Source organism: Panicum virgatum, chromosome 9K (assembly GCF_016808335.1).
Source record: "Panicum virgatum strain AP13 chromosome 9K, P.virgatum_v5, whole genome shotgun sequence".
Taxonomy (NCBI): domain Eukaryota; kingdom Viridiplantae; phylum Streptophyta; class Magnoliopsida; order Poales; family Poaceae; genus Panicum; species Panicum virgatum.
The window spans coordinates 49346465-49358841 of record NC_053144.1 but is presented as its reverse complement, the minus strand read 5'-3'; the positions used below and the strand labels follow the sequence as shown (position 1 = coordinate 49358841).

Here is a 12377-nt window from a genome sequence, read left to right as displayed (position 1 = left end):
CACAGTTACCTAGAATAAAAATTAGATAATCATGCTGGATGAGTGTCATGGGAATGAAACTCCTCTAACATTTTATGAAACTCTCTCTTCTCTCTCTTCATAGATATATTATCACATCAGCAAAACTAAATGCTCATGAAACTCTTATGAAACTTCACTGAGACTGGCCTAACTTATTCCCTTCGTGCTCACAAATAAATCATCCTATGAATTTTAGAAGAAATTAATAAGAACGTAAAATGATCATATTTACTCCTGTTTATTATTTATATTTGACATTAATTAATTCTTGCATACCCATAATTTTTTAACCTATTTTCTTAATCTATATTTGTATTCTTGCATATAATATTTGATATATGAAGTAATATGGACTAAATAATAATAATTTGATAATAAGAAATACAATGAGAAATCAAATTATATCATCGTTGAGTATGAAATAATGTAACACCCTAGATATTAATAATAGTTATAACTTAGATCAAGTATTTTTTGAAAGATTAAGACCTTAAAATATAATAACAGTTTTAAAAGGATACAAATGTGCAGGTTTTATACTACTACTTCAATATAAGTAACTATATCATTATTGAATTATTGTCTTGTGTGATGTTCTATGTATAGTACATTATAAAATTTTTGCTGCCCATTGCAACGCACGGGTATGAACCTAGTATAAGTTTGAAAATGAATTAATTCTTTTTGTCATAGATGTCACATATATATATATATTTGAAAACGCATGGGGTATACTAAAGTAAGGGTCAACATGTGATGTTTGTGCAGTTACAATATGTGTGTAAGAATTTGTATATGTGCTGCACAGTAAAAACTCATAAAAATACTAGTTTAAAAAACTCGTAAAAATGCTATTGGTGAACTATATATATGAATGTAGCTATATATAGCTGCTATTACATGAAGCCAAGGCGGTGTTTCGCAGTGTTAGGGTGTTTAATTATACTTAATAGAACACATTGTATTTTGGTCACTAGTTAATCTTGACAGTTTGCATGTTGAAACGTATGAACGTATTATTAGTACTTGTTGGTCACTAATGCCCGTGTTACGTTGAGGCTGTGCTTCGGGCTTTTAAGTTGCCACCACAGGTACTTTGCTTAATATGATTAGCGATCACAGTGAAAAAAGACAATCAACGAAAAACTCGGCATATACGTAGATTATTCTCTAATTAAGATAGGGGAGAACGAAAACTTGCAAGAAGCATGGTGTAACTGGAATTGTGCGACATGTATAGCACACAAATGGCTAATCGTCCTATGCACTCATAGAAAAAAAAACGTTTTATTTACGGGGCTAGTAACAACGAAGTGTGGAGTCAAGGAAAAGGAACACTGCTGTCAATAAGGATGCAAGTGGGTACCCAATGGTGTTGTATTTTTTGGATGAGCTAATTAATTACAATGACATTCCACTCTAGTTTATTTTATTAATTTTTTAGGTTACCCAACAATCCAAAATATATCTAACTTGCATCCCTAGCTGTCAAGGTCAAGGGATAGAAAAACTATTATTGGACCTATAAATAAGAAATGGATAAAAGACAAGCTTTCTGATGACTGACTTGTAGTTGAAGGAAAATCATTGGACCTCTTCCTACGCGTAAGTTGTTTAAAAGGGACTAGTTGGAGAAATGGAAGCGATCGACCAGATAGAATTGTCCAACCAGATAGCCAGATCGTATATATGGAGACAGATGGAAGCAGATATATGGTCCGGTGGGGTGGAAAGGGATGCGAATCCTGCTGGTGGCGTAACCAACAGTCCTAATATTTTTTTTTAGATTAAGGCAAAGCCGGCCTCTACCAAAAAGATACACAGCCAATTACAATACCGCAGTGCTCAGACTGCCAAGCAAATGCTAAACCTGAACAAAAGAAGCTAAAACGTCCTTCAGCAAGCTAATCAACAGAAAGCCACACCGAAGCTAACTTGAACACCTAACACTCTATCCTGCTCCTGAAATTCCATCCACTTCTGGAGAACACCTCCAGCGCCAAACCTTCCAAGTGCAAGCACTGCTTCTTTATAAGATTCTTCTCTTCCTCTTTAGATAGGTGCGACCAAAACCTGGTCCAGTATGTCCCTCTGAAAATAACCTGCAAACACGAGTTAGGGAAAGATCGATTGAAAGTTGCATCATTTCGGGTTAGCCAAAGTGCCCAGGACAATGCCGCGGCCCCTACCAAAATTTGTTTTCTAAGGTTAGGTGAGAAACCTCTCAGCCAAGGACCCAACAAGTTTGCAATACTAGTAGGTGTTTTTATCCCGTAGGCAAACAGCATTCCAAACAGTTTTTGCCACATGGCACTAAAAAAAAGATGCTGAATAGATTCATCTTTGGTGCAGAAGCAACAACTACTGCTCCCGTTCCACTTTCTCTTTTAAGAGATTGTCTTTTGTTAAGAGGACACCTTTTTTTAAATACCACATGAAAATCTTTATTTTTATTAGTGGTATCTTCAACTTCCAAATAGCACAATTAACCTGCAATCGCTCAGCTTGCATTATATCTTTATACATCGACTTTACTATGAAATGTGTTCTAGTTAAACTCCACTGAAAGTAGTCTTTGTCTTCTATTAAAGTCGCATTCGCTATTTTAGACACTAGCTCCGGCCACAGCCTTAGCTTGTCACCTACTAGAGCTCTTCTAAAGGAAATGTTCAGTGGTCTTGTTCCAAGAACATCAGCCGCTCTTTGGTTCTTTCTTCTGGCAATGCTATATAGGGAAGGGTACTGCTGCATCAAAGGTGCCAGTCCAATCCACCAATTCTCCCAAAACCTAGCTTGATCGGCCTGAATCTGAAAATTTCCTCTTACCAAGAAAAGTCTTTGATATCCATTAACTCTGACCAGAATCGAGAATCACCACGCTGCTCACTTATGTTAACGTCCTTTTACTCAAGTACTTTCTTTTAAGGAGAGTTTGCCAAATGCCCTTCTCAGAGTTTGAGTAACAATTTGCTCAACAAACACACGTTTTGAACCTCCAAATTTGAAATCCCTAATCCCCTAGTACTCTTAGGTTCATACAAAATACTCCATCTTGCCAATCTATATTTCTTGTTGTGTTCATCACATTGCCAAAAAAAATCTTGACCTATAGTAGTCAAGATTTTTAAGTACTCCTTTAGGGATTTTGAAAAATGACAACATAAACATTGGCAAACTAGAGAGCACTAAATTAATCAACACCAACCTCCCCCTTGTCGACCCTAATAATTTTGGTTTCCCCGTGCAAGTGGAAAAGGAACATATTACCAAACCAAATACCACCAGAAAACAATCGACCCTATAAATAGGCAGCCTGGCCCGGCCTGCATACCAGCCTTGCCAACAGCTGAACAATGGAGGTCGCTAGCGAGAAGATGGTCAACAGGGACGAGATCACGGACGCCGCTCAGTCCATGTTCGCCGGCGACTCCACCGACATCCCCGAGAGTTACATCAGGACGGACGAGGTCCTTGCCGCCGAAGTCGTCGGTGAGGACGAGGCCTACGAGCTGCCGGTCGTCGACATGGCCAAGCTTCTTGACCCTGATTCCTCGGCCATGGAGACGGAGAAGCTCGGCCATGCGTGCCGGCACTGGGGTTTCTTTCAGGTTCATTTGGAATTGCGTTATTATTTCTCTCCCTCGCATTTGGATGTTGTGCATGCAGTGATATGGCCAGCCTAATTACCCTGTACATCTGCAGCTAACCAACCATGGAGTCGACGAAGCAGTGGCGCAGCTTATAAAGGACACCACCGTGCAGTTCTTCAGCCTGCCACTGGACGTCAAGAACAGAGTGGCAGTGCCGGAAGAAAGTGCTGGCATTGAAGGATATGGCCACCACTACAGCAGGGGGCGAGGTGACAAATTGGACTGGGCCGAGGGCCTGATCCTCATCACGCAGCTAGTCCAGACAGGAACATGAACCTGTGGCTAGGGGTGGTAAAAGGCCCAATATTTTGAACTAGAAAATCTAAAGATCGGGTTCTAAAAGGATCGGGCTCTAAACATATGTATTTTTGAACTAAAAATTTTAAGGGTTTTATTGGACTGTGAAGAGGCCATTAGGGCCATGGCCCATTACCACCCCTACCTGTGGCCCACCAACCCGCCCGCATTTCGGTCTGCTGTCTCCCTGTTCATCGGATTTCATGTTCTTTTCCTTTGGGCGTGTAGATTAATTGTTTCAGTTACATACTCCCAACCCAATTCAATCGCGTGATCTGATGAGGTTGCTTAAATACAATGTTCCTTTTGGTTTCTAGCGATGCGCTCGCCACGTACTTAACGGAGATGACAAAGCTCGCGAGGCGGCTGCTGGGATTCATGGCGGCCGACATCGGAGACGAGGACGAGGAGCTCGTCGACGCCTTCACCGGGAAGCGGCAGAGCATGGCGATGCACTATTACCCGTCGTGCCCCTGCCCGGACAAGGTGCTGGGCATCACGCCGCACACCGACGGGCTGGGCCTGACGCTGCTGCTGCACCTGGACGACACGCCAGGCCTGCAGATCAAGAAGGACGGCAGGTGGTACCCCGTACTGCCGCTGCCGGGCGCCTACCTCGTCAACGTCGGCGACATCCTCGACGTCCTGACCAACGGCGCCTACCGGAGCGTCGAGCACCGGGTGATCCCGGACGCCCGGAGGGGCCGCACCACCGTGGTCTTCGTGGAGGAGGGTACGGTGGGGGGGATGGTCGCGCCGCTCCCGGGCCTCCTCAAGGAGCAGGAGCCGCGCTACAGGTCCATCGAGCTCGACGAGTACGTCAAGGGCATCCTCAAGGCGATCCCCGAAGGGATTCGGTTCGTGGACACTCTCAAGGTCTAGCAAGAGATGCGTACGTCTGCCTGGAGAATGTCGATGGAAAACGGCGAGGGGCTTCGCGTCCCTGTCTCGTGTCCACTGTCCAGTTTAGTATTATGTGCTCGTGGAAAAATAAAAGCACCTGGGGTCAGGTGTGTACTACATGAACCGTCTTGTGTGTGTCAAAGTTTGCTTGCTGTTGCTATCACCTAAACTTCGTTATCTTGTTTATTATTATGTCGAATGTGTATTGATATTATACATCATCAAGTGAGTTTTTTTTGCTATTTGGCCCTCATTGTGTAAATCTATTTCTTTTTTCTCTGTTAACTCTTTATTTATTAATAAGTGTTGCTACGGATAAAATTGATATAAGTATCGGATATGTATTGGTGTTCGTGTGTTAATTTATAGAGTTCTACGTGATCGAGAATTGGTCCTGTCGGGTACCATGGTTGGAGGTACCCTAAACAGGGACTAAAATTACTTCAAATGTCACAAAAACGTAGCTCAACATATGGCCCAAATCCTCTTCAGGAATGAGAAGCCCGAGCATGCACTCGGCCCACGGCCGAGCGCCACAGTACGACCCCGCCGAGGACTCACCAGCCGCGGAGCAATCTCCGCCTCGCTCGAGGCTCCCTCAGCCGAGCCCTCCGCAGACCCTCGGATCTCTGCCTCGCTCGAGGCTCCCTCAGCCGAGCCCTCCGCGGACCCTCGGCACATGGGAAACTCCGCCTTGCTCGGCCCCCCCTCGGCAGACTGAAGCGGCGACCCAACCACCCGACGGGACGGGGCGCATTAACTCGGCAACCACCCCATGGCATGGGGCGGAGTCAGACGGCGTCAGCTGGCGTCAACCGCCATGCCGCACAGCAAGCAAACGTGACTGGCGTCTCGTCTAGGGATGGCAACGGGTACCCGAAACCCGATGAGTTTTTGCTCCATTAGGGTGCGGGCATAGACTAAATTCTATACCCGCGGGTTTTTTAATGGGATAAACTTCGTACCCGTCGGATTTGCGGGTGCGGGTTTATTCTTCAAGTACCCAAACCCGCAAACGCGTGGGTACAATAAACCCGACAACATATAACTTAAAATACTAATGTCACAAGGTCTTGTATCAAAATAAGGTTCAATCACATGCTAAGAGAGACTTAGGCTCATGTACTTCTATTTCCATCGATGATTACCTATTCATAGACTCATTTGGCTATAATGCATTATGTATTTGTTTATGTTTTCTATTAAATTTTGTTGCTTCTTCTATCGGGTATGGGGAACCCGCGGGTACAAAAAACCCGCACGGGTACGGGTACGGGCATGAAATCATACCCGCGACGGGTATGTGTTTTTTAACGGGTACAATTTTATTCTGGCGGGTGCGGGTTTGGGTTAGTGATACCCGACGGGTTTGTACCCGTTGCCTTCCCTAGTCTCGTCAGCCTGCGCCCGCCACTGTGCCGCTATTCCCGGCGCAGTGCAGGTCTACGGCGCCCTGTGCGGACTTGCCTGACACCGCCTCGCCACTATGCCGCCTACCCTTGTACTTTTCTCCCCTGGAGGACCCTCGGCAGTCATGGACGACGACCCTCGGACACCGTGCGATCCTTGACCAGGGCAAGACCGCGGACAGCAGCACCCTCGGTGCCCTACCTCATCCGACGTAAGGCTCTGCGCACCTCCACAGCCATTGCCACGCTTCCGACTGGCGCCACAGGACGCGGACACGCCTTGAGCACAGTCAAAGGACTCGCAAGGACGACGGCCACGCCTGACGCCCTGCTCCACGACGCTCGGCAACAGGGAAGACCAACTGTTCTCCCCCGGGCCGAGGGGAGAAGAAACGATCTGTAGACATCTTATACATGTAACTCTCCCCTCCTTAGTCTATAAAAGGAAGAGGCAGACACCCGTTCGGGGGGGGGGGCGGAGACACTCGAACGCACGAACTCTCACTCGCCTCAATCAGCCCTAGCACACCAGGGACCTGGGAGCCTCACTCCATCTCTCTCGCTCAAGCTTGTACCCCCTACTACAAACACTTCGGTGCAAGATAATACAGTGCATCTCCCTCTGCTGGACGTATGGCCTCCTCGGCCGGAACCAGGATAAACTCGGTGTCATTGTGTTTTCTTTTGCATCAACCATCTGGACATAGGGACACGCAGCACATTTACTAGTTGGTGCTAGACCGCGAGGTCCGGACACCGACAGGTCCGACTCGCATACGGGTTCAGTGGTAGGAGACGTTCCCGTCGACAGCGAGACGCCTATGGTGACTTCGTCAATCTCGAGGATTTGCCGACTCAGTCTTCGAAGATGCTCATAGGGATAGGGTTTGCGTACGTGTGTTCATAGGAGTGTGAGTATGCGTGTGTTGAGAGTGTCGGAGTTGTGAGTTGTACTGTGTGATCTAAAAAAAACACATGCGGACCAAACCAACGTACCAAACTAAAAATTTGAGTAGAAACTTTACTTGCTTTAGTAATAGATATATAGATATAGATATAAGCCTGCCCCTCCATTTCATTAAAAAAACCTCATACTTGACGGGTATTGATAGAGAATCTCTAGTGCATAGTGTTTCACCTAATTATTATGCTCTTGGTGTAAAACCACTATAACCATATAAACTACCACATGTTGATTAAATTTACAATATGGCCAAAATATATATGTCAGAAATTAGACACAAAGCGTAAGGTTTAGTGTGCTTCAATATGGTTTTTGTTGGTTCAGGGGCTAGCTAAGACGTGCGCTAAAAGTTTAACCTGCAAAACTACGAAGGAGGAGGTAGGTTTACCCAACCTGATCGATTAGAAGTACATTAGCTCAATCCAAAACCAGTGATTGCGTTCTTCCCCCAAAACTCGTGGAACATGCGCACCCCATTTTCTATATTCAAATGTTAGATGCAAAGTACTCTTTTCGTTTTAAAATGTAGGATATTTTAATTTTTTTAGATTTATAGTAATTGCTCTGTACCTCAAGAAGCAGGAGCCGCGCTACAAGTCCATCGAGCTCGATGAGTACGTCGAGGGCATCCTCAAGGCGATCCCCGAAGGGAGTCGCTTCGCAGACACTCTCAGGATCTAGCAGAGATGCGTCGTCTGCCTGAAGAATGTCCATCGAAAACGGCGAGGCGTGCTTCGCGTCCCTGTCTCGTGTCCCGTCCAGTACGTTTATTATGTGCGCTCGTGGAAAAATAAAAGCACCTGGGGTCAAGTGTGGACCACATGAACCGTACGTCTTGTGTGTGTCAAAGTTTACTTGCTGTTGCAATCACACCTAAATTTTATTATCTTGTTGATTATGTCATATGTACTACATGAACCGTCTTGTTCCTTTATTTTTTCTCGGAATAATTGGAAGATGGTACTGGAGTTGCCACCAATGCAATGGACCATATCTTCACATTTGTTTCCCTGAATCGAAGATGATGATACGTATACCGTGGTGAATTTGTGTTCTCTGAAGGACCAAAGAAAGCTTTCTACTATACTGATGTCTATCCCTCAATTTCCAGTTTGATCTTGTTTTGAAAAATGTTGTAGAGAGGTTATCAATAAAAAAAAGAAACATGACAGATTAGATAATCTCCCGCAAAGCACATGTCAAGTCAATAAACAATACGTGAGCAGCAGCACATCAGATCTTGGGTTCGACTTCTTTTGCGAGCCAATATTCTAGTATTTAACGGCATTGTGCTTTCTGGTAGACGATGTTCCCATCAACAACGAAGTATCTGTGGTGACTTCGTCGATCTCGAGAATTTACCGACTCAGTTTTCGAAGATACTCATAGAAGTAGGATTTGCGTACGTATGTTCATAGTAGTAAATGTGTGTGCGTTGTGAGAGTCTAAGTTATAATGTGTAATATAAAAAAATCAATAAACAATATATTAATAAATTGAAAAATGAGAAGACTCCCTCAAAGTGCATATCAAAGTAGTTGTATCAGCGACTGCCAATGCTCGGTATTATAGTCTTTTGTTGTCGATGCCGGAGCGAGTTGGGTGTCCTGTCTATATTCCGGAAGATGCCATAGACTATGCATCGCACGGCCTGCTACGGCCCACTGTTATCGTCGGTCCGCTATCCTATGTAACCCGCAGCTCTCCTATGGAATAAGAAGAGCGCAAGTGGAAGCCAGCAGCTAGCAGCTGTAAGTTAACTTGCTACGTGGTGAAGGAAGCAGTGGGCAAAGTAATCAAGTATGTTATTCCTGTTTTTTTTTTGCTTGAGTAACTTATTGATTTTCTAAATACTTTTTATCTCATAATATTAAACTAATATTGTCAGCATTTTAACATACTAGATCTAACATTCATTTAAATTTAGTTCAACAATTCCAATAAATTAGTTCAACAATTTATATGAAAATATTGAAGCACTACATCAAAGATGTTGAAACATGTATATCAAGATGTTGGGTTAGTATATTTCAAATGTTGCTTTTTAAAAAAAGAATAAAAAATTGAAATATATCCATGTTTGATCTTATTTATCCATGTTTGATCTTATTCTGCTGCATAAATTGTAAGTAACACTGTGGTTCAAACGAAACACAAAATGCATCTATAGTTTGAGAGAAAAATGTAATCAAAGTTTTAGATAGGAAAGAGATCCGTCCGTCACTCCTCCACAGCAACCAACCGTAGGCTGACATGTGTCTTGCTTCTCCACCCAAAAGACAACCATAAGCTGAATTGGTTTTCCATGTGATTTCATCTGGTTCACTCATTCTACTGGCACAGATCTCAAATATTAAAAGATGAGTAAAAAAATTTCTTTCGGAATCTGGTTCACTCATTCCACTCGCACGGATCTCAAATATTAGAAGATGAGTAAAAAAAATTTCGGAAGATATATAGGTTTTTCGGGAGAGTAGCTGCGACAAAAACGGAAATAATTGGAAAGAAATTGGAAAACACTGTTCTGCAGTGGGCTACCGGCCCACCCATGTCACTCTCGTGCCGTCTACCTCAAGGCCCATCGATCCACGTTCATTTCCCAGGAGGCCACGACCACACAAGCAAGCGAGCCGCCGTAGTGCTCTCCATCCCCAGTCGCCACTCCTTTCTTTGACCTCCCTGCCGCCGCCGCCGCCGGATCCGCCGCCATCGCCGGCCGCGCTTGAACAGATCCAAAGGTGAGGCTAATCGCTCCCCATGCCCCAGTTCTGGACAACAAAACTGCCTCATTCTCCTCACAAGCCATCGTATTACTAGTACTAAGCTGTGATCCAACTGCAGGGCCGGGCGGCACCACCCCCACGGCGGGGATCTGCCTCCAGCTCCCCACAAGATGGAGGAGGCCCCTGCTAAGAGGAATCCGGCGGCCAGCCTTACAGACGACCTCCTCGTCGAGATTCTCCGCCGCCTGCCCATCCGCTCCGTATGCCGCTTCAAGTGCGTCTCGCGGTCCTGGCGCAACCTCATCTCCGACCCCGCCCACCGCAAGAAGCTACCCCAGACCCTCGCCGGCTTCTTCTACGAAAGCCTCAGCGGCGAGCGCTTCCCCGTCAAGGCGCATCACTTCACCAACGTTACCGGAAAAGGCGTACCATTCATCTTTCCTTCCTTCTCCTTCTTGCCCGTCCCCAGTGACGATGTAGACCTCTTGGATTCCTGCAATGGCCTCCTCCTTTGCCGTTGCCATGAGCCTGATCCTCATAATGGCGATGAGAGCGATGAGTCTGGTCCTAGTGATGGCGACGGGTTTCGACCGTTCCATTATGTTGTGTGCAATCCCGCGACCAAGAAGTGGGTGATGTTGCCGGATGGCAGTTGGGCTAGTGGCGAGGCTCGCACAACCCGCTTGGCGTTTGATCCGGCAGTCTCCTCGCAGTTCCATGTGGTTCAGTATGTGGTGGACGAGGCTTGGTGCGTCACAGGGGTGGGGATCTATTCATCCAAAACTGCAGCATGGAGCTTTAAGGAAAGTGAATGGGGCGATGATGTTATGCTACATCATCAAGTGAGAAGTGTGTTTCTTGACGGCTTCTTGCATATGCTCACGGTCCTTGATGGGATAACGTTGGTGGACATGGATGGAAAAACATGGAGGACAATTCCTGTGCCGACTGATAATGGGTATGTTTCCCATGCCGGAAACGCAAAAAAGCTATAAACGCATTAAAGTGAAAAGGAATCTTACTAATTTGAAGTACTTAATGAAGTCTATTTATAAAATTTTTTGCATGGTCGGGTTGTAAATCGCGAGACGAATCTAATGAGCCTACTTAATTCATGATTTGCAACAGTGATGCTACAGTACCAACCGCTAATTATTGGTTAATCATGGATTAATTAGCATCATTAGATTCATCTCACGATTTACAACCCATTCATACAAAAAGTTTTGTAAATAGACTTCATTTACTACTTCAAATTGGAAAGATTCAGATGCAAATTTTTTTGCCTTTACAGTCCTCACGAACTAAACACGGCCAATGATAAATTTTTTTTGGCTGCATCCATCAAGCTCCGGGTCGCCTGTGTTTTCTTAATGTTGATGATGCTGATCCCTTCAAGCTGTCGATCTGGTTCCTTGAAGACCATGGTACTAATGAATGGACATTGAAGCATTCCGTTAGGACTCCACTGCTGTTTGGGGGGAAGAACCTTCCATTTGGGTTCGGCTACACAGTGATTACAATTCACCCAGAATGCAATTTGATTTACTTTGTCTATGGGTGGAACAAGACACTGATGGCATATGAAATGAACCGCAAGGAAGTTCGTGTCATCCGTAATCTCGGGCATGATTGCTCGGAGCCTTATCTTCCTTATGTTCCCTTGTTCGCAGAGGCATTAGCAGATGAGCAGTGACACTGTTAGATTTACTGCAGCTATGTTTTTGTTACTGCAATGATGAATTCATATTGGTGAAGTAAGGAGTATCTGGCATTCCTTCTAGCTGTCTGATTGTTCTAGCAATCTGTATGTTGAGTAGACTGCCAGAAAAGTTAAGCTCTGTTTTCTTTGTTTTATGCATGTGAGCATGTCTGTTGTGCTATTTTGATTTGGATCAATGTTATTTAATTGTTGAGATCTCATGAACTGCCTTTAGGAAGGCTAACTGTATTCTTTCAGTTAAACAGCTATGTTATTAAGGCTAACTGGAATTGCCACCAATGGCTATAGCTTCACATTTCTTGATGACAACGGAGGCAACGAAAGTTTCACCTCTACTGAAGTCTATTTCTGTATTCCCAGTTTAACAAGACAAGAAAAATGGCAAAGTTAGATGCTATACTGCAAAGCCGATTGCTAAGATCTGCCATGCGTTGGTTATTTCTTTTACTTTTCTTCCGATGCATTTCTCCCCATACGTACACTAATGATTAATGAATCAACATGTTCTTTAACTCTGCCAATTGAATCACTCTGCTTGCAATGTCTGAATGCTTGAATTGGTACCTGTTCAGTTAATGAGAAAATTCCTTCTAAGGCCCTAGAGAAAAGAGCACTTACTTGTGTGTGTCCCTGGAAAAATAAAACTTCCTTGTATGTCCTTCAATTTATTCTCTATCGCTTCTATGG

At 44.6% G+C, this 12377-nt stretch overlaps 2 protein-coding genes and 1 long non-coding RNA gene across 3 annotated transcripts; 2 read left to right on the top strand and 1 right to left on the bottom strand.

Annotated features, from left to right (window-relative positions):
• Positions 1–3325: 3325 nt before the first annotated feature.
• LOC120651939 (protein SRG1-like) lies at positions 3326–5124 on the top strand. Its single transcript, XM_039929585.1, has 4 exons — positions 3326–3629; positions 3724–3923; positions 4089–4142; positions 4286–5124. The coding sequence occupies exons 1-4, from the start codon at positions 3375–3377 to the stop codon at positions 4848–4850; spliced, it is 1074 nt and encodes a 357-aa protein (XP_039785519.1). The 5' UTR covers positions 3326–3374; the 3' UTR covers positions 4851–5124.
• LOC120651940 lies at positions 3721–4307 on the bottom strand. The gene is made up of 2 exons (XR_005666368.1): positions 4114–4307; positions 3721–3947 (listed from the first exon to the last, which is right to left on the bottom strand). It is a non-coding gene; the product is annotated as an uncharacterized LOC120651940 (long non-coding RNA).
• A 4719-nt stretch (positions 5125–9843) lies between the features above and the next one.
• On the top strand, positions 9844–12023 carry LOC120651937 (F-box protein At5g07610-like). The gene is made up of 3 exons (XM_039929584.1): positions 9844–9982; positions 10086–10930; positions 11299–12023. Exons 2-3 carry the CDS (start codon positions 10138–10140, stop codon positions 11661–11663), a joined length of 1158 nt encoding a protein of 385 aa, XP_039785518.1. The 5' UTR covers positions 9844–9982; positions 10086–10137; the 3' UTR covers positions 11664–12023.
• Positions 12024–12377: the final 354 nt, after the last annotated feature.